This window comes from Notothenia rossii (genome assembly GCF_949606895.1).
Source record: "Notothenia rossii genome assembly, chromosome: 8".
NCBI lineage: Eukaryota > Metazoa > Chordata > Actinopteri > Perciformes > Nototheniidae > Notothenia > Notothenia rossii.
Genome location: NC_136906.1, coordinates 36,106,245 through 36,128,349, shown reverse-complemented (window position 1 = coordinate 36,128,349; position 22,105 = coordinate 36,106,245). Strand labels below are relative to the sequence as shown.

Below are 22,105 nucleotides of genomic sequence, written 5' to 3'. Positions count from 1 at the left end.
TCCAAAGGAAGATAAATGAAACAAACAACGGAGTTCCTTTTGTCTGACTTCTTTTTTCTTTCTCTCCCGCGAGGGGGGGGGGGGGGGGTGGGGGCTGACGAATAATCGATTTTGATCATGGCAACCCTACTAGTAACCTGGCAGTTCGATGCCTTTTCTCATCTAAACTATTCAGTATTTGTCTCTCTCTATCATGACATAAAGACGAAACTCCTCTCAAGAAGTGAGACGCTTTTGCCACCTCCATAACTGTTAATTGATTAACTGCTACCAGCTGATGACTTACTTTCCTCTTCTTTGAAAAAAATGTTCTTATGTCCATGTTGTCTGGGGGAGAAAACATATCAAACCAAGAGATCGTCAGCTTTGATTTTCGCTGTATTAACAATGTCCTGAACATTTGGTGTGTGTGCCTTACCTCCGCTACCGGCATCGCTTCATACAACAGATCTGAGCTGTCCAACTATGACAACACTCCTTGAACATGCGCGGCGCGCTATGGGAGAATCTGCCTTGGTACAAAGTAGCAGTGAAAACATGGTACGGAGTTTCATTGATTTGGGCATTCTCTCAATAAGCAAGTGGAATGGATTTGATAGTGAAGTACTGACACAGCGCTCTACAAAGTGCGGCGAGTGGATAGACCGATTCACAGACTTTCCACATGGTAAAAGTGGGGGGGTCTAAACTAATCATTTCAAAAAGTGGAGGGGACTTTTCCCACCCTCATATAATGGCTGCATGAACGAAAGATTGATCGGTAAACAGTGAAACTCAGTTTAGTAATCTTTATAGCAGCTACATGAAAGCCCAGACTCACTCCATCTGCAATCTTTCTCCATAGTTTGAAACACAGTTGGCTCCTGGTGAGATCCTAGTGATAGCTCAACTAAATTCAAGCTGCCTGACATGTGACGCTGGATTTCCTTAAAGGCTCTTTGGGCGTTCTATTAAAAAAGGGGGGGATAAGGGCATCATTCTAGATAGATTGTTTGCCGCCTATTTCTGTCTTAGAATACTAAGAAAATATCACGGCATGAGACTACTAACTAGTTGCTGACAATAAGAGAGGAATGCTGGAAGAAATGTTCTTATCACGCCTGATGGACATGACAATTCACAAAGAGACATCCAGTCCCAACACACACACCTTCAAGAGCAGGACTTTAGTGCTGTAATTATTGAAGGGGGGCTCATTTTCAAAAATGTTCAGTGTTTTTGTTAATTATCAAAGACAGTCTCATTGAAAGTGTTCAAAAGTGTCATGATTTTAGTTTTGTGTGTTTAGGTCTCCGTCTTATTTAGAAATTCTGTTCTCCCTGTGTCTGGTCTTCCTTCCTGTGTTTGCCCTCCTGTGTCTGATTGTCTGATTGTCTCATTGTTTTCACCTGTTGCACCCCCCTGTGTTTCTGCCTCCCCTCCCCAGCTGTGTCTTGTCCTGTTATTACCCTTCTGTGTATTTAATCTTATCTTCCCTTGTGCGCTTTGTTCGGTCGTCGTCTTTCTCTTCCATGTTTCCTGCCTGTTCCAGTGTCTTGTGCTCCCCGGTTTGCTAATGTTACGTTGTTTCTTGTTTATCTTTCTAATCGGCTTTTTTGATTAAAGCTCGCTTTTTGTTACTAGACCTTTTGTCTTTTTACTGCATTTGGGTCCTGCCTTACCCAAACATCCTGACAGAAAGAAGGACAACTTTCAGATGGTGGTCCACTATCTCAGGAGTCTCCAACCTTTTTTAGGATGAGAGCTACTCTCAAAAAATAAAACAAGTCATTATTATTATTATATATAATAATGTTAAAATGTGCTAAATATATACACTGCAAAAAAAGAAAAGAAAGAGGAGTAAAAGTAGCTCATGACTTGTTTTATTTTTAGCACACAAAGGTTGAAGGTAAGCATATATGCTTACCTTCAACCTTTGTGTGCTGTTCTGGTCTGTGGGACCCGTTTTCAGTGTTTACTAAAAGAAAATGTATGCAATTTAATTATTTGAACCTGCTTTATTTGGGGGTGGACCTCACATCCTCTCGAGGGGTCCGGGGGCATGCATCCCCGGGAAGATATGTTTTTTAAATGTTGAAGTGAAATGCATCAATCTGGTGCACTTTGAGCACAAAATGAATTCATGGATACAGCTCTCAACACTCATATAAAAGGGAGCTGTATACTTTTCAATAATCCAAACATCTTTAGAATATGATCACAACCAATAACAAATCATTTAAACTTGTTTATTCTTATCTTATGTTACCTAGTTAGCATTCTTTCTTTTTATGTATGCATATTTACTAATCACTCCCCTTTTTAACTTTTTTTTTTTTTTAACTGTCCTATAGTACACATTGGAATGATTTCTTACTTTATTTTTTACAACTAGGATATATTAAATAGATAGGTGTGCTCTATCTCGCTCTCTCTCAGTCTCGCTCGCTCAGTCACAGAGGCTGTGTGCTCCTCCGTGGGGATGCCGGGTTGCGTTAAAAAATTATAATAAACATATTTATAAAGTGGGGGGACACATACAGGATTTCGAAAAGCGGGGGGTACATGTCCCCCAGGGGCGGCGGGTACTGTAGGCTAGGGAAGGCTAAGCCTTCCCAAATATTTGTGTCACTGCATCCTGGTAAAATAAAAATATAATGTATAATGTTTGTGTCTTTGACATTAGCGCTGCTATGCAGCCATCTGTGCCCTGTACTACGAAGCCAGTTCAACATACCCTGGATATGTTTGAGTTATCTTAACTAACCCTAACAAACGAGATCTCGCTATGCGGTCCTACGACGCTGGTTATCAACTCAGTAAATCAAGCCAGGGTTTCTCTCTCCAGCTGAGAGCGCGTTCACGTGAAAGGGTTAGCAACATTTGACCAATCACAAACGGGGACAAGTGTACTGACAGCGCAGCGTCATACTTCATTAATGAAAACTAAACTAATATTAGACAAATATGAACTTTAAACATCCATGACTTGAACATATAATCCAGGATACAAGCCACATAGTTGCAACTGCAAGGTAAATTACATGTCATGTAAACTTTTCACCTCAAACAACAGTTACATTCTGAAAAAGGTGTACAAAAAAATAACCTAAAACCCCAACATGTATAAGAAAGTCACAAAAATGTGAGAGAAAAAAATGATAGTAAGTGAAAAACATCTGACAAATGCAAGCTGTCTCTCCTTTGAGTTGTGATTGAAAATACTTAGTACATTATTATTATTATTATTATTATTAGTATTATTATTAGTATTATTAATCAGTCACTCTGTAGTCCTTGTGCGTTTATTGGGGTCAAATTGCATCTCTTTGTGGTTGCTGTGAGTCTCCTTTTAGTCATGCGTGAATATGAAAAGTCATGCTAATTATCCAGATGCATAATAATACCATTGCTTACTGCTGCTAATGATGAAGCATTGTTACATTAGTGAAATACTAAGCGGAGGAAATGTAGTATTCAGCATATCTGACGGGGAATATAATGTAATCAGAGCTATTCCCCCAAAACATGGAAAAAAAAATATATATATATATATATACAAATATATATAAAAAGTCTATACATATATCAGAAGAAATGTAAATTAATTTATAGCAAATGTGTGAAAAAGGAACGAATATCTGTCACTGTAGTCATTTTACGTCTCTTCTTTGCATCTCTTTGTGGTTGCTTTGAGTCTCCTTTTAGACATGTATGAATATGAAGAGTCAGATGCGTAATAATACCATTGCTAACTGCTGCTGCTGATGAATCAGGGATTTTAGTATTCTTATATCTTACAGGGGATGAGGGGGGGAGTTGTCTTTTTAATTAAAAGTGGATTTATTCTTTTTTACTGATGGAGTCTGACAGCAAGTAAACACGGAGCTGCTGAGTTTGCATTAACATAATATAAAAACAGGGACAGGTCAGGAACCAGGAAACATACAGATAATAAAAACGATATAAACAGACTAATGCACGATGGGGTTAGGCCCACCTTCATAATGCATTAATCATATTCCAGTCCCTGATTGATCAGTGTCTGTGGCAGTGATGCTGTTGTGTAATGAACAACTCCATCACCTTTGTGTCCATGCCAGCCCACAGACTTGACACTGAATACATGTTAAATGTGTGATGGTAAACAGTGTTACCATGACGACAGTTCACCATAATAACCCTGTAAGGACTATCCTCCCTGTCCTCTGTGACACTGGTCCCTGCTGTCAGGGACACGCCGCTATGCATGACGGTACTGCTACAGTGCTACATCTCTCTCATATGTGCAGCTGTTCCCTACACAGCGGGCACCATCCCAGGCGGTGTGAGTGTGTGAGGCTCGGTGTGTGTGAGGCTCGGTGTGTGTGACAGCGGCCCGGGCATCTCCCTCTCTTACCATGGCCTCCATCGACTCCCAGCTCTTGGTTTCGGATCCCGACAGTAGGAAATTTTTGGAATTTCCTCTGAAATTCACCTTCAGGTTGATATAGAAGTCCATGTCTGCACCTTACCGCATATTACTCACGACGACACGGCCCAACTGAGGCTGCTCGGGGTAATCTCGCCCTGTCCGCTCCACCGTGACTGATCCGACGGGGGGTGAGGCGTATTCTGTGTTTACATTAGTGTCCCGGCCACGCCCACCCTGCGTCATGTGCCCGGAACTCAGAGCGACACTTTCTATGTGGAGCTTATTTATTTTGTATTAAAGAAAATGTAGGCTAATTATAATTAACACAACTATAATCGAACCAAAAAATAAATAATAACAATACAAATAAATAATAATAATACATAGAGCAATTATCAAACTAAATTATTTGCATAAAAAATAGTGATGGGATTTATGGTTCTTTGAAGGGAGCCGGATCTTATGGCTCCGTTCCTTTCAAAGAGCCGTTCAAAAGAGCCGTTTTTTTGGAGGGGTTACTAGGTTTGTCTGTGAAATAATCACCAGGATAATGATTGACTGTATTGCCAGACCTAATGTCAATAATCTGATTTGTAAACACGACACAAGGTGGCGCCATATCCATGTCATTCATGTCCGTGAATGTACTACTTTGAATTTACCCTCCGTATGTGTTAATAACACTCCAGTCCGTATGTGTTAAGTAAATAAAGTTGCCTTGCCTTGAATGAAATTCACGAAACTCTTAATATTAGATACTGTATTCTGTGGCGATGGAGATCATTTTTTGACCCTGCTTTAAAGGATATTTTGCCTTTACAAATGGTGCGCTTTATCACTGCCTGGGTTTTGGTTGAAGTGCATCCAAATGCTGCTGCGTTTTCGCGTTTGGCTCATTTTCCATCCGAAAAACACGTCGTCTACCTGTCCTGTAGCCTACCACTTGTTATGACTTCTCTCTCTCTCTCGTATTCCTTTAAGACCCACCCCACCTCACTCCTCCTGCTGAAACCTACTAATCAGAGTAGGGGCGGGTCTTCACAGAATACGTTTGGGGAACAAAATCAAGCTTTTTAACAGGCGAGTGGATTTTGGCAGGCAGTGAGTGCGGACTAACGATTGAACGATAACAAGAACGGCTCTCACCAAGTACGACTCGGTTCCCCTCGTTCGAAGAGCCGTTCAAAAGAATCGGCTCGTTCGCGACCGACACATCACTAATAAATAATAAAGAACATAAACAAGAGAATAAACGATAAAATGCATGAAGTTAAAAATGTCTTAATAAACAAGAAATGAATAATTATTATTAATAATATTATTATTATTTTATAGATGTTTAAACATAATAATAATACTATTTTGATTTAAAGACGATCTTTCAAGCCATAAGAACACAAGGGACATTTGTAGGATAATATATTTTTGTAAGAAGATATCGTGATTTCAATTTGAGGAAAACAGCCCATATGTTATTCATATATTTATAAATGTGCTTCTGTTCCCACCAACTCTCTGAAGACCATTATAATTTAACTGTTGCTGTAATTTGTAAATTTGCCGTTTTTTTCATGGTCAATTGTATATAATGGGCACACTTTTGTATCTTAAGGGCGGGACATTTCTAAGTGGTTGACCAATTACAACAGAGCTGGCCAGCTAACCAATCAGAGCAGACTGGGCTCTGGTTTCAGACAGAGGGTGAAAAGAGGCAGTATGAGAAAAATAAACAGCTTTTGAACATGGAGACATGCCACAGTAGGCACTAAATACTGATATGATCCTGAACATCAGCACAATAGGGCCCTTTTAAGTCTGCTATTTCAGGCAATTGATTCCCGTCGCATTCAAAATAGTTATTTATGCTATGTGAAATAATGTTGCCCTTATATTTGCATGTGTTGCAATTATTCCTGTCACTAAAACAATCTGTTTTAGAGCCATTGCTATTTTGCTCTTCATTCAGCATTGAGGGATATCATTGGTCAGATAACGCCATCTACTGGATTTTTTGTGTATATCTACACCCCTTCTTGGTCCCATCACCATGTCAAGTGGAAGATAGATCTGGTGGAATATATATAAACAGGGTTGAGACGGTTACTTTATAAATGTATTCTCTTACAATTTTATAGTTAAAAAATGTAATCATCAACCTAATCTGAGTCTCACAACAGTAATATGACCTGATTTATTCCTACTGCGTTTGGACCTCAATATCAACTGCAATGCAAATAAATATAATCACGGTTTTTCATATGATGATGAGCCCCTCCTTCTCATTTCCATAGCCAATGAGTTCAAAGTTTCTGTAACCAATCAGTGAAGAGTAAAGCCAGACCAAAGCAATCTGTAGATGAAAAGTTCCTAATATTGTGAGGCTGTGAATTGTACATTATTCCAGATTCATGGGACTATGTATTCATTTGCCTTTCAATATAATAAATATATCAATCAATATAACCTGCCTTCATTGTCTTTTAAAATAAAATCACCTTACCCTTTTCCTTAACCCTCTGGAGTGTGAAGTGAAGGATATTTTCTAAATTTTTAGATGTCTCCTTAAATCAACTTTTAAATGTACTTCTTATAACATGGCATGGTGTTACATGTCAAAATGTTCAGTAGTCTCTGGTCTTGCTAGAAATGCAAAGTCACTCACCTTATGAGATACCAAGCTTAGAATTCCGATTTTTGGAAAACTTCAAAACTGTTGTGAAACACAGATGTACTCATGTCATCCACTTTTTTGGTGTTTGAGATTTGCTTCACCAAAGTCTTTGGTTCTGCAAAGTAGTGAAATATATGAATTATTACACTATAGGCCTATATAAATGTGTTGTTCATGTCTAAAATGAAAATGTATAAATTATGATTTAGAGTAAAATATTTCCATCCCTCTACTTTCACCACAGAAAAGTTACATCAGGACTGATTCATATTCCATACCAAGGTTCATGTGATGATGTGTACAAATACAAAATTGAGCATTAAACATTTTTATTCAACCAACTATTTATGTTAACATAAGAAACTGTAAAATCTCAATATTTACAATATCAGAACTTTCTCAACCAACTATTCATTATAAATGTAAAGACAGGGGGAGCAGTGTAATGGTCTGTCTTCCAGGACAGTGGGTCTGGCTGCTGTGTAGGTGGGGGTGATGGTGCATGGGCTGCTGGTGGCTGTGACGGAGGGAGGTAGGTGTGATTGTCCCAGGTTGATGCTGGCGGCTGTCTGGGAGGTACGTCTGCTAGGAGAGACTTCTTTGCTGGCTGGGTTGCTTCGTACCGAGGTGTATCTTAATCTTGTGGCAGGCACAGATGGAGGTGGAGGCCGCTGTAGTGATGCTGGTCCTATGGTCCTTGGGTATGGCTCTGGTAAAGTCCCTTGAGCCACGGTAGATCTTGACCTGGGTGCAGGCACAGAAGGAGGATCTTGCTGCTAGGCCCAGGCAGCTGTGAAATCGGAAAGAAATATAAGACAATAACTACTACTAAGTTCATTAAAATCTAAAGTTCAAGTGGAATGTTTCTCAAGCACAAATAACAATGCACAACTCAAAATAAAATGGGGAGGTGAGACAGCTCTCTCTCTCTCTCTCTCTCTCTCTCTCTCTCTCTCTCTCTCTCTCTCTCTCTCTCTCTCTCTCTCTCTCTCTCTCTCTCTCTCTCTCTCTCTCTCTCTCTCTCTCTCTCTCACTAACTAACTATGTTACACCCACACAATGAAAGTACACTTTTACTGTAATATTTACATTTACCTATCTTCAAATGGATCTGTGTTGTTGTTGTTGCTGTATTCTCCAGCTTCTGATGCTCCATCTCCACTGCTGCTAGTGTTACAAGTCCGCTGTGCAGAGCCGGTAATCAGATAATAAGCCTGTTGAACAGGAGAAAAGAATGAAGCAGAGGGAAAGTTGCTGCCGTTTGTGTGGTTGTCCTAGCCAGAATTTATTAAACACATTAATAAATTCAATTACAAATGATATCCGCCAATTTTTACAATATTCCAAAATCCTATGGAGAAATCCAGTTGCTTTTTGTCAAGGGAACCAGCAGCTTACTTCAGGGTCGTCATACAAAAATGTCATGCATTGTTCTGTGTTTTGTGTTAAAATGTGTAACATTCAACAAAGAGTATTTTTTTTTTAAAAACATGCTAGGACTACTTTTTAAATATACATGTTGTGTTTCGCGGTATACTGTGGAAAATTACTAAAAACCCAAATTCCGATGCTATGCTTTAGTTATTCCTGATGAGCAGGTGGCATGGTCCATCAGTCTATGAATGGGTGAATGTGAACGTGGTGTTCAAGTGCTATGAGGAGTTGGAAAACCACAAAGGTGCTTTAAACTTACATAATGTCAAATGTCCAAGATTATGAATATAATCAAACCGGACAGGTGTTATTTTAGTAGAGAAATTTCCCTTTTACAGCATTAATATCAATCTAATATGTATTAGCACATGTGCCTTTGACAAGCTGTGCTGACATGCAAATTGCAGATATTCCTTGATCAGCTCATCTGGATCTTCTCCCACGAAGATAATGAGGGCTCTCAGGACACACTCCCTCCGAAGATGAATGTCTTCAGTCTAGGACAACATTATTTCGGTTAATTTTATTTTTCAAAATGTCTATTGGCAGATTTCCTTACTCTTACAGCTAAAATCCTTCACTTTATTTAGAAACAAATGGACAGTCCTAGTTACAGAGTTTCATAAAACAACGGTTGCCCTCCCCGTGCATCTATAAAAGGATACACAAAATGTATCCCTTTTAGCTAGCAAGGACTCATTTGATAATGCAGATTTACCTGGTCAAAAATGTCCATGATGTCATCCTTTGGCAAGGATTACTGTGATTAGCTGACTTGAGTGAATGTCCAACTGGGCCATGAACTTCTCCTCAAGAGGAATGGTCATTATCCTCTGGAACTCTGCATTGATCTATGAAAGAATAATACAAAAATGACAGTGAGTAAATTCATAAAAATTCAATCGAACTCAGTCTGTATGCAATTAACATTTGAAAATGTTATCAGAATATCAGACTTGCTTCGGGAGCTGACAGTCAACATTTTGTGACTTCCATTAAACTCAGAATTCCCTTTCACTAGCTGCAGCTCCTTGTCATATGAAAATTGAGGAATCGGAAAGTCCGCTGGCCACTGTTTGGCTCGAGAGGACACAGATTCGGGGAATGAGAAGATTATTGTGTCATCTGATGCCAACGAAACATTGCCATCACACTCAAGTGAAGACGATGATGTGGTATCAGTGGCAATGTTTAAAGGTGTATTTGTTTGCTGGTGGATCACTTTGATTGTTCCCAAATCCTGAAGTTGAGTGGTGGAATTCAGATTGATGAAGTCGTTGCCAAAGTCTTGGTCCATGTACTGCAGTCTGACGTCGCCCTTTAACCCAAAGAAATTCTTTAACTTGCTGAGAAGTGTAATATTCTGTTCTATGGACATGTAAGTGTCTACATAAACAGATGAAGCGGACTACTTCTATCATTCCGAGTGTTCATCTTTATTTCCACTGGCGCGTAACATGCACACATACATCACGTCATCCACGTGATCTCTGTAATCAAAGATCTTGTATTCACCAAGATGTTACATCCCCCTTCTTTAGAAAAGAACAGTATAGCTGCCATAACAAATTATAACCATAGGTATTTAAAATAAATGTACGTCTTGAGGCACTATATCTACTAATTGTGATTACTCTATCACTGAGGGAATATTATAAGGCTGGTACATTAACATTTAGTACTTCTGCAGTTTAACTTATCTTGTTGAACAGTTGCCCAGAAATAATTATAATAGAGCATGTAGTACTGCTTCTGAAACAAAACTGTTGAATTCAATTTCTAAACAAACAAAATTCACAGTGCATTGTCAGTGTTGCATAATACACAGATTCAATCAAAGTGCACTGTCAGAATTACATTTCTTTTTCTTTTTTCCACAGGTTTAACACATCTCTTGGCTTCACTATGCGGCCTGATCTTGTGATCTTATTGTAAACAATGTGTGATTGCTCTCTGGGGCCTGTTTGTTTCTCAGTGTCCTGCTGCAATGTCTCAGTGTCCTCAGGCTCCAACTGCTCGTCTGATGGATTCTCCTGATCTGTGTCACTCTCACACGTTTGTAGAAGGTGACGCCTGTTGCGCCGAAACATGTGACCTCCGTCCGTGCAGATGTTGTAGGATCTCTGGGTACCTGCTGGCTCGACTACTGTTGCAGGTTTCCATGTCCCTGTTGGAAGCTGGAAGTGGATCGTGGCTCCCACTGGTAGTGCAGGCAGTGATCTGGCATTCCTGTCATAATATTGTTTTTGTCGTGTTTGGCACTGTTCTCTCCTGCTGTGAACGGTGCTGCGACAGGCAAGCTCTGGTTGTAGATGCTTTTCAGTGGTGGGAAGGAGGGAGCGCAGACGCTTGCTCATGAGTAGCTGCGCTGGCGATTTCAAACCATCCACTGGTGTGTTTTTATACTTCAACAAGCTGAGGTACAGGTCAGTTCTCTGAGCGTGTGCTTTGTCCATGAGAGCTTTGGCAGTCTGAACGGTTTTTCTGCTAGCCCGTTGCTCTGTGGATACAGAGGACTGCTTGTGATATGCTTGAAGTCCCATGCATAAGCAAAAGCTTTAAACTCTTGTGAACTGTAGCAAGGTCCATTATCGCTGACTAGTGTCTGTGGTATTCCAAATCGAGCGAACATGGCCTTCAGCTTTTGGATGACTACTGAGGAGGTGAGGCTGGTTTTTCTACCTCAAAGTACCTACTATAATAGTCAGTACAACTACATAGTCAGTACTGTTCCATGTGAACAGATAAGTGGCTATTACCTGCCAAGGTTGTTCTGGGATTGGGTGTGACATCATAGGCTCTGTTGGGAGTGAGCTGCGTCGCTCAAGGCAGGTGCTGCAAGTCCCTACTAGTGTTTCTATCTGCTGACCCATCCTTGGCCAGAACAGTACATCTCTTGCACGTTGTTTGCACTTTTCCATCCCTAAGTGCCCTGTGTGAATGCGTGAAAGCATTTCAGCCCTGAGTGAGTGTGGCACGATGATTTTCTCTCCTTTCAGTAGGATGCCATCTGTCTCTGATATCTCATCCCTATGATTCCAATACTCTGAGACTGCAGGTGGACATTTTTAGTTTTTTTCGGGCCACCCTGCTTGGATCACCTGTCTCAGCACTGAGAGCTGCTCATCTTTGGCTGTAGCAGCTCTGATCTCTGCCATTTTGCGGTCGCTTACCAGAGCGTTGCTGATCACAGTGTGTATTTGGTAGTCTATGCCCTCACTCATGGAGCGGTCGTAACACTCAAGTGGCTTTCTGGACAGAGTGTCTGCAACAGGGATTTGTTTTCCTGGTTTGTGCTCGATAGTGATGTAATATCTCTGTAGCTGCAGTATCATGCGTTGCAGACGCGGTGGTGCAGCTGCTAAGGGCTTACGCATGATTGACTCAAGTGGCTTATGATCTGACTCGACGATCACCTGTCGTCCGTACAGGTATTGGTGAAACCGCCTACATCCAAAGAGCACTGCGTATAGCTCCTTTTCGATCTGAGCATAGTTCTCTTCAGTTTCAGTCAGTGTCTTTGATGCGTATGCGACTGGTTTCTCTTCCTGGAGCAGGACAGCTCCTAAGCCTTGTTTGGAAGCATCGACTCGTAACTTCACATCCTTTGTGTGATCGAAGTAGGTGAGTACTGGGCCAGGCTCCTGTGTTAGGATGTCTTTTATTCGTTGGAAGGCTGCATCATGATTTGAGTCCCACACAAACTCACTGTTTTCCTTTAACAGTTGCCGGAGTGGAGCTGTTGCCTCTGACATTTTCGGGGCGAACCTGGAAAGGTAAGTGACCATGCCCAGTATGGTCTCCAACTCTGCCTTGCTTTGTGGGTTAGGCATTTCTTTGATGGCCTTAATCTTGTTCGGGTCAGGGCGGATGCCTTCTCTTGTCAGCTTGTGCCCAAAATAGCTTACCTCAGGCACACATATTTTGCACTTGTCCTTATTCAGCTTTATGCCTTTTTCTCTGGTTCTCTCCAGCATGGCACGCAGGCTGGCGTCGTGCTCCTCTTTGGTGCGGCCGTAGACTATGATGTCATCTACGATGGCGGCAAAGCCTGGATGCCCCTCATAGGCCTCATCCACTCTCCTCTGGAACTCATCCTGTGCAGATATGATTCTAAAATGCAGTCTCTTGAAACGGTACCTGCCGTAGATCGTGTTGAACGTGGTTAGCATAGGTGAGTCGTGTGTGAGCTTTATATTCCAGTATTCAGATCTGGCGTCTAGTACACTGAAATACTGTGCTCCAGCCAGTTTTGGTGTGACATCATCTAGAGTAGGGAGTGGATAGTGGGGTCTTTGGATAGCTTTGTTCAGGGCGCGGGGGTCTAGGCATATTCTCAGCCTATTTGTTTTCGGCTTTTCCAACACTACTAGTGCATTAACCCATTCAGTTGGCTCTGTGACTTTTTGGATAACGTCCAGTTTTTCCATGTCGTCCAACTCATCCTTGAGCCGGTCACGCAGAGCATATGGGATGCGTCGAGGTGGACATACCACTGGTGGTACAGAGGGTTTGAGTTGGAAACTGCATTCTCCAGGAAACAGTCCGATGCCTTTAAACACATCAGCAAACTCTTCCATCATGGTTGTGTGTGTTATTGGCTTTGCATCAACTACATGTATTATTTTGACTAGGTTTAAATCTAGACATGCTCTTAAGCCTAACAGAGGTGGAGCTTTTGTATGGACTATGTCAAAACCTACCATGGCTGTTTTCTCACCGTGTTTACATGTCAGTCTACATGTTCCTTCTGCTTCTATCCTGTGCCCACCACAATCTGAGAGTTTGCTTGATGGGGGGCCTAGTATTACACTTCCATATATCTTGCGGAATGTGTCTGCTGGTATAATACTAGTCTGAGCACCAGTGTCCATTTTAAACTTCAGTTTGTTCCTCGCTTTTCCTATTTCTACTTCTGCATATGCCTGTTCTCTATCTGTGTTTTCATGCTCTTTTATGATAGCATCAATATAGAGTTCTTCTAGTGACTGTTCTGCACTGCTTGAGATGGTATGCAATTTTCTGGGATTATATCTCGTCTGTGGCTGCTGTGTTTGTGACCTACACACTTTAGCAAAGTGGTTGGGCTTCTTGCATTTGCTGCATTGGCGACCCTTTGCTGGACATTCCTCGCTGCAACAAGTCCTCCAACTAATACGACCAAATAGGTCGATTGTTTTCCTCGTTTTCCGACCCATTAATACGACCCAGAGCAGCGTTTTCAATCAACGGGTGCGTCAGCCTGTATACCTTTACGACCCACGGGCGCGTTTTAAATCAACGGGAGGCGGCGTAATGACGTACAACGTCCTCGACAACTTCAGTTAACAACCATCGTTTTTCAGACACGTACACTCTTCAAAAATCACGGCTGTCTGTCGTAGAACAAAACGTGATCCGTCTCTTAAATTTGTGTCGACCACAGACCTTATTTCGAGCTATTTTCCCAAATCCTATGGAGAAATCTCATTGGTTCTGACGCGAGGGAACCGGAAGTGGTCAAATGCTAACTTACCGGGGTTTTGGACTCGTCACTGCATCAGACAACATCCATTTATTTCCCAGACAAGCTAATAAACGTGAGTAGTCAGATATCAAAAGTATATTCATTTTGGGATATGTATTATGTTGTTTTATTTTGTCGTCTAGTACAGTGACTAAGATTACTATGTTTACCTAGGAATAATGATAGCAAAGCTAAATTAGCCAAAAGTAGAATCAGCTAATGTTAACGTGAGCATGGAAGTTATGTGATCCATCGGTTCATGCGGTTGATCCAAATGTTATCAAACGTCACATTCTTTATAACTATATTAAATACTATTTATCTATTAAGTGAAGAGTGACCAGGGGTGTAATACTGCCGGAACACCGCTCCGGCACCTAAAACGGGGATGGTTGTTAGCATCTGGTGCTAGCTAGCTATGATAACGGATAGGCTAAGAGGCTAATGTACCTAATGTAATGTTTACACAGTTAACTTTAGTCTAAGTTATCTCAGTGGGTCTGAAACAGTTTGGTCACTTTTATATTATTGTAATGTTCCACAATAGGAGTCGGAAATTCAAGTTCTTAGGTTCAATAGCTCCTTTGGTAGTATACAAATACAGGTTCATAGGTCACAGGTTGCAGGTCGCAGGTTCAACGTCACACAGCACCCTAAAAAAAATCGAATGAATCTAAAACATCGATGAAATCATTACAATTCATACTATTGGACATACAACAAATGCATAAAAAAACAAAACAGTAAATAGTTAAATATGCACAAAGATACATTTTTAAAAAGTATTATTCTTATCATTTTTTTTATTATTGAAATGTATACAGTTAAGTTTCATATGGGTGTTGACAGATGTATCCATAGATTTAGTTAATTTTGCCCTCAAGTGCACAAGATTGATGCATTTAACTTCACGGGGGCCTCCGGACCCCCCTAGAGGACATGAGGTCCACCCCCACTTAAAACATATTCACATGGATAGGATACTAAATACATGTGCACACTTTTTATATAGTAACCTTTGTACCTCAGCAGGAGGGAGTTAGTTTATAAAGGTCCTTCACTGATCACTTAACTATCACGCAGCTGTGTGCAGGATTTACTGTAAGAATCACACATTTATTCAATAATGCAGACTTAATAAATGACCATTCTTTGTTGATTCTGGCTGGAGTGTTAATTGACAGTAGTTACATAAGCTTCAAAACAAGCCACAACTGCGCGTGCACACGTGCAGAACTTATAGAATTAGCAATACACCCCTGGTAATGATGATTTTAGTATTATTTTCTGTGATGATGGAGCATCAACTTTTGGATCAACCAGATATTGACAGATTAGGGTTGTTCATAACAGTCACTTTAAACATGTGACTGACTCTGTATAACATTGTTTTCCTTACTCTTGTGATTTTTGTTCATCCTATCTAAAAGATAAAAAAACATGAGTTCATTGTTTTAACAAGATTTTTCACGATATAATAAAATACATGAATCCTGTAAACATTTGTAGTATAGTATTCTTATTTTTGGTATTCCCTGACATTATCTGTGTTTCTGTTACAGATGCCTACTCAAAAAGTGTGCCAGACATGCAGGGAAAGCATAGGAGTAGCAAGTAAAAAATGCAAACAATGTGGTGCCATCCAACCCTACAAAGAGAAACTCTCCAAGCAAAAAGAAAAGGTTGCACAGGAGTGGAAGGCCACGCAAAAGAAAAACCACAGTGTCAACAAAGTGTATGACTCGACACATTTACTGGTAAGCTTTTTTCTCTTGCAGATGTCAGTTATCATAAAAAAGTGTGTAAATAATCCCTGATCTTAATCTTTTTATACAAATTGTTAAATTACTGAATTGATTTATACTTTCCAACAGTCGCCCTCATTTACTTTTTAAAAATAATCCTAATTTCTTAAGTAAGTTTATGTGAGAAGTACAGACTAGTGCACGATTACTGCACTTCATGTAATGTGTTAAGCAAAATTGTTGTCACCGTTGTATTTAAAGCTGTAAAGGCATAACACATTTTTTCGAACTGATGTTAGATAGTGTTTGTACTTGCAAGCACCCAGTTTTAGTAAAACATTATTTCTTAACCAGAAGTAACATAGTTCAGGCCAGTGGTAATTCCTAGAATCAGAGCTTCAATGTACATGTTTTTCTAATTATATCTTACAAAAAAACCTGCATTTTGGTGTTTTATATTTTATTTTGGAACTTCATAGTATAGAAAACACATAATTATGTGACTATGGTTTCCAAAAGTAAAATAAATGAAATATCATATACATTTTTGAATAAATGGTAAAACCAAGAATGTCAGTGAATCAAAACCAGCCCATATTAATATAGTGCTTGAAAGACAATCAAGACCTGGAAAGAGTTAGTATTAATAAAGAGGCCCTTAAAAGCACTTTCATTAAGCTTACCAGAGTCTCTGACTTTGAGCCGTGTTCGAACAGTCCTTTAAAAATTCCCCTGTAACACCAGCTTTACATCTGAAGTGCTGTTAATGCGGAACTTTGAACCTGAAATGATATAGGTTATAGCTTGCTGACATGTTTCAAAGCTAAATGTAGCTTATTCAGATATCTGAATGTGAGAATTAAATGGACAAATATTAGGCATGCCAGAAACTGACCATGATCAAAATCGGACAGCCCTGGCGAATATTAATTGATTATTCGCCGCCGAATTGAAACTAAGCCAGGAAAAAAAAGAAATACATAAATAATAATAAAAATATATATAAATAAAATCGAATTTTAAAAATAATTTTCGATTATGGAGACTGTAACGAATATTCGAAAAATAGAATAATCGCTGGCATCCCTAACCCATATAAAAATAACTATGCCCATGTAAAAAAAACTCAAATTGAACCCGAGCTCGATAAACTTCTTTTTTTTTTTACAGTTCTTTTTTAGGGGCTCCCCTAAAAGGGGTCTAAAATCACACCTGGTTAATTGTGGGGTGCCTTCCTCAATGTGCACACGTATCACATCAGTGCATTTTTCACTTAGGCAAAATAAATGGAGTTATAATGGCTTTAGGTGTGTGAAAATGTTTAGAACTGTTGTGTACATAATATTTCTTGTTTTTTTGTGTCCATTGTGTTCCAGCTCCACAAATGGAAAATGTTAGATCGGCGTCCCATCCTCCTTCTTGCCAAGAGAGGCACAAATGGTTTTTGCCGATTGCATCTGTCCATGGCAAATCGAGACAGAAGATGGTAACAATGCACTTGTTACCATAAAGAGGATTTACGAAAGCCTTATTAATGGTAAAGTATACAAATCTGCATGCTATATTTCAGCAATTTATCTGTTAACATTTTTTGTAAATTAGTTGCCCAGTTATCTGGTTTTAAATGTAAAAAAATGTGAATCACTGTTTACCAAGTAGTACAAATATGTCGTTATGTCTTGTTTTGTCAGTTAAAGGGCCCATGTCATGCTTTTCTGGTTATTACCCGTCCCCTTGTGTGTTATGAAGCTTTTCCTGCATGTAAACGGTCTGCAGAGTCACAAACCCTCAAAGTACACCCTGTAGCGAGTAAAACTCTAACACAGAAAATATCTGTCTATGCTGCTCTTTTTCAAAAAAAAATCTTCCTGAGTATAGTGACGTAACGGGCATAGTGACGTACCGGCTCACACACACACACTCACTCAGCCTTATCTTTTCTCAGCCGAGGCTCCGTGGATCTCCTCACGCACACACGCACTCACACTCACAGCCTGGATGTGAGTGTGTGTGTGTGTGTGTGCGCTCAGGCTGAGTTCCTCGCTGTCTCGCGGACCCCACACAGCAACCAGGAAACAACACCAGTAATCCAGCTCACACTGTCTGCTCCTCGAGCCTCAAAGGGCGGAGCAGCGAGCCCCCCAACGTCCCGCCAACACGGCACCCAGACCCCACGCAGCATTCTCATCTCTTTGTCCTTAGTGGTGTCATTTCCTGGTTGCTAACAAACGCCATTGTAACACAGAATCACTGATGTTCCGCTGTTTCATTTTTAGCTGTAATTACTCAGATTATAAATGTATATGGCGGATTATACTTGGTCATTTACTCACCATGCGTCTACTTTTTTTTCTTCTCAATAGTGACTTTGGCAGTTGAACCTGAGGGCCCTTGTACCACACAGGCAGAAATGGCCGCAGACCCAGGATCAGACTTGTCTGTACCTCTTACCACCGAGACTGACACTGAGTTCACTCTCTTCCTCACTCCTGTGTCCTCCGGCCTGACTCCTGCTCTCTCCTCCGGGCTGACTCCTGCTCTCTCCTCCGGGCTGACTCCTGCTCTCTCCTCCGGGCTGACTCCTGCTCTCTCCTCCGGCCTGACTCCTGCTCTCTCCTCCGGCCTGACTCCTGCTCTCTCCTCCGGCCTGACTCCTGCTCTCTCCTCCGGGCTGACTCCTGCTCTCTCCTCCGGCCTGACTCCTGCTCTCTCCTCCGGGCTGACTCCTGCTCTCTCCTCCGGCCTGACTCCTGCTCTCTCCTCCGGCCTGACTCCTGCTCTCTCCTCCGGCCTGACTCCTGCTCTCTCCTCCGGCCTGACTCCTGCTCTCTCCTCCGGCCTGACTCCTGCTCTCTCCTCCGGCCTGACTCCTGCTCTCTCCTCCGGGCTGACTCCTGCTCTCTCCTCCGGCCTGACTCCTGCTCTCTCCTCCGGGCTGACTCCTGCTCTCTCCTCCGGGCTGACTCCTGCTCTCTCCTCCGGCCTGACTCCTGCTCTCTCCTCCGGCCTGACTCCTGCTCTCTCCTCCGGGCTGACTCCTGCTCTCTCCTCCGGGCTGACTCCTGCTCTCTCCTCCGGGCTGACTCCTGCTCTCTCCTCCGGGCTGACTCCTGCTCTCTCCTCCGGCCTGACTCCTGCTCTCTCCTCCGGCCTGACTCCTGCTCTCTCCTCAGTGTCTTCCTCACAGAAAAGAAGACCAACGAGGAATAAAGTGGCAATTAATGGTATGTGCGGGTTAATTAGTAATTATCTTATTTACATCGACTGAAACTGTGTTTGATTTTGCACATTGAATTAGTTAAAGTGAGAGAAAACAATCATCGGTACAATTAGAATACACCACCTTTTGTTTTGTTTAAGACTTTGCAGTATCAAAAGTCTCAGTGCCATTTTGAACAGTTTAATTGAGCACAATGTGATGTTAGGCAATGTTTAGGAGGTTATTGCTGAACTTCAACTTATTACCATCTTTTAATTCCTTGCAGAATGTCCCATTCATCAAGGGTCAGACACTTTCCCCTACAAAAAACTACTGAGGGAACGAATGAGGGAGGTTTGTTTAGAAAATATTTTTAAATAAATAAACAATGACAATAATGTTTCCGTGGAACCAAGTCTTATCTTATTGGATTTTCGTATACTTTGTTTAAAAGGAGTGTTTCAGTCTTAAGCATGACTGCTAATGTAAATATTGAAATTACAGTAACAATAATTTATTATTAATTTAAGGTTGAGGTACTTGTGTAATGCTTCATGTCGCATTAATGCATCATGTCCAGCCATTTATTTGTATATTACATTTTTTCTTGTAATCCTTTGTAGGTGAATTCCTATTCTTGGCAGTACAAATATTTTTTAAAATAATAATAGTATTCCAAAATATTAAACTGATGGGGAAAATGCTATTGACTATGTTACAGTCCTTCATATGTTTGAGTTAATCGTACCTACTATTATTTCAAATTATCATTTGATTTCACTGGACTTTTTGTATTTACATGTATGACATTTGAAAAAAATGAAGTTTACCTAAAATCTGTGTTTCTTTACTCAGGGCCATACCGAGGTGTTGGTGCAGTGGCAGTCTTGCTCTGGATGGTATGTATCTAATCTGAAGTTTCCTTCAGTGTAGCTGATGGGTCTGGCAGAACAGGGGCCACAAAGTAGTCTTACCAACCAACTTCATCAACCCTGAGATCACTAACTTAAACATTTTGGGTTCCTCAGCAGTAAATTGAATTTAGTTGATCACATGGGGGTGGGGAGCCATGTCATCAATGGCTCTATCAGACGTTTGCGCCATAAAGTAAGACATCCAAGTTCTCTGCCCTTCGTCATTCAGACATCGCGCCCTAGAAACGTTGTCTGATTGTAACACATAAGCAGGGAAGTAGCCTACATTGAAATAGAAATTAAAATATACAATAGAGTTTATCATTGATCAATATCACTGAAGGTTAAATGATTGATATGTGAGGCTGGATGGTATTTGATCTCTTTTGTAATTACTGACTTGTTACATTTGTTCTTAACAATTATACTATAAGTATAGTTAGTAGTAATAAGTAGTATTATTTCTGTGTGCAGTCTTGCAGGCAGTTGTCTAAGTTTAGTGCTGTATGTTTGGGCATTGATAAGACAGCAAATTCAAAGAATTGGTCAAATGAAACATTGACTTTGAAATAAAAAATGTACCTTGTATTATATATGATGTACGTGTTATATATAAATATATACATTATACTGCACTTTCATCATGATATTTTTGAGTGACTTAGTATATCTTCTCATTTGAAATAGCATTGTCAACATACTGTAGAACTACATATTCCAAAAAGTAATACTTTTTGCTGTGTCAGTATTGTCATACTGATATTCTGTACAAACTGTGAAGTCCATTGAGACAAATGTAACATTTGTGATATTGGGCTATATAAATAAACATTGATTGATTGATTGATTGACTGTTTCTGTTTTACAGTGGGGCGAAGTGGAAAAATTCCTGGGAGCCAAAGGAAAACTTTTCCAGTTAAATATGGCTGACTTTTTTTTTTCTATTTTGGAGTAATAAAATACATATAAAAAAAACATCTATGTAAGTGTTGTGCCTATTTGTGTTCTTATGTTATCAGTGAGCTGAAGCCAAGACAAATACAAATATGTTTTAAGTGTATCCATACAAACTCATTCTCTAAAACTGTCATGATTGGTCTGTTGTGAATGACACCCATGAGGAAAAAGGTCCTATACATTATATCACATCGGCAGGGCTGTGATGTGATGAGGCCCTCGCGAGCGTCGACGGGGGGGTGGTGTGTAAACCCTGGACACACCAAGCCGATTACAGCTAGTGGAGCCTCGCAGCAGAAACTGTGGCGCGCTCAATTGCGCCGCATTTGCGCATCAGATGAGGCTCCCTCCACAAGATGAGGGCGAGAGGCAGACGCAGTCTGTGTGATCGGCGTGTATGGAGGGGCGGGCCTGCACATCGGCATATCACAGACTGGTGCATACATTGTACAGGCGGCAATTTGAAATGGAACGCAGCCCACACACGGCAGACAAACCCAAACACTTTTGGAACACGCCACCTCCAGACACATTAACATGCACTCCCCTAACTTTCCCCTAATCTGACATTGTATTTCATTCCATAACATATAAATATACTGTTCACCCATGTGAAACACACACACTGAAACCAAAATAATTTACAAACATGTGAAAATCTTTCATATGCGATGGAAACTTCTGAAGCAATGGAAACAGGAGTCAGAGAGACACGAGGAGAGCAGGAACTTTGATGGCAAACTGATGGTTTATTCACAAGACATGTTGTGTGCCACGAATTGACACAAAAGATGCCAAACCAATTCTGAAGATCTCTACCCCAGACCGATATTTAGCTAGTTCTGAGAGAAGAATCAACATTGTGCATAACAAGATAAAACCAACACCTCTATCAGCTGACGCCAATAGGCAGGAACAGGGAGACAAAACACTGAGAGCACAGTAGCCAAGGCTACAGGTGCCTGTGCTCAGCCAGGACAAGACCTGGGGGGTATACCACGAAACTGGTTCAACCTAACCTGGATATGTTTGAGTTAGCCGGTTGGCCTAATCCAAAACATACGCCCTCTCGCTAAACGGCACTACGACACGGGTTATCAAGTGGATCGCTCAAGCCAGCCGTGCCTATCTAGTTAGGTGCGCGTTCACATAAAAGGGGTAGTATTTGGAGCATTCGACCAATCACAAACATGGAGAAGCGTACTGACAGCGCAGCGCGTATACTTCCTGAATGAAAAGTCAACTATATAATTAGACAAATATGAAGACTTTAAACATCCATG

General features: G+C 40.8%; 2 protein-coding genes and 1 long non-coding RNA gene across 10 annotated transcripts in view; 1 reads left to right on the top strand and 2 right to left on the bottom strand.

The window, feature by feature from the left end:
* nbr1b (NBR1 autophagy cargo receptor b) overlaps window positions 1-4,573 on the bottom strand; it is a 148,930-nt gene extending 144,357 nt beyond the window's left edge. For all 6 annotated transcript variants that reach the window (XM_079642017.1, XM_079642018.1, XM_079642019.1 and 3 more), the window contains exon 1: window positions 4,382-4,573. In XM_079642017.1, the coding sequence (XP_079498143.1) occupies window positions 4,382-4,483 (102 nt within the window). In that variant the 5' untranslated portion in view covers window positions 4,484-4,573. The remainder of the gene's footprint in view (window positions 1-4,381) is intronic.
* A 2,806-nt stretch (window positions 4,574-7,379) lies between these two features.
* Window positions 7,380-11,226, bottom strand: LOC307014551 (uncharacterized protein). 2 transcript variants are annotated; one of them, XR_013801254.1, is made up of 4 exons: window positions 9,462-11,226; window positions 9,220-9,352; window positions 8,163-8,998; window positions 7,380-7,857 (listed from the first exon to the last, which is right to left on the bottom strand). XR_013801254.1 is itself a non-coding variant. In XM_079642528.1 (4 exons), the coding sequence occupies exons 2-4, from the start codon at window positions 9,235-9,237 to the stop codon at window positions 7,653-7,655; spliced, it is 342 nt and encodes a 113-aa protein (XP_079498654.1). In that variant the 5' UTR covers window positions 9,238-9,352; window positions 9,462-10,847; the 3' UTR covers window positions 7,380-7,652. The 2 variants fall into 2 exon arrangements, 1 of the variants encoding a protein (XP_079498654.1); XM_079642528.1 differs by having other exon boundaries at window positions 8,163-8,281; window positions 9,462-10,847.
* A 2,487-nt stretch (window positions 11,227-13,713) lies between these two features.
* Window positions 13,714-18,375, top strand: LOC307017286. Of its 2 annotated transcripts, none has more exons than XR_013802116.1 (4): window positions 13,714-14,080; window positions 15,570-15,764; window positions 17,129-17,289; window positions 17,698-18,375. It is a non-coding gene; the product is annotated as an uncharacterized lncRNA (long non-coding RNA). The 2 variants fall into 2 exon arrangements; XR_013802117.1 differs by having other exon boundaries at window positions 13,723-14,080; window positions 18,116-18,362.
* Window positions 18,376-22,105: the final 3,730 nt, after the last annotated feature.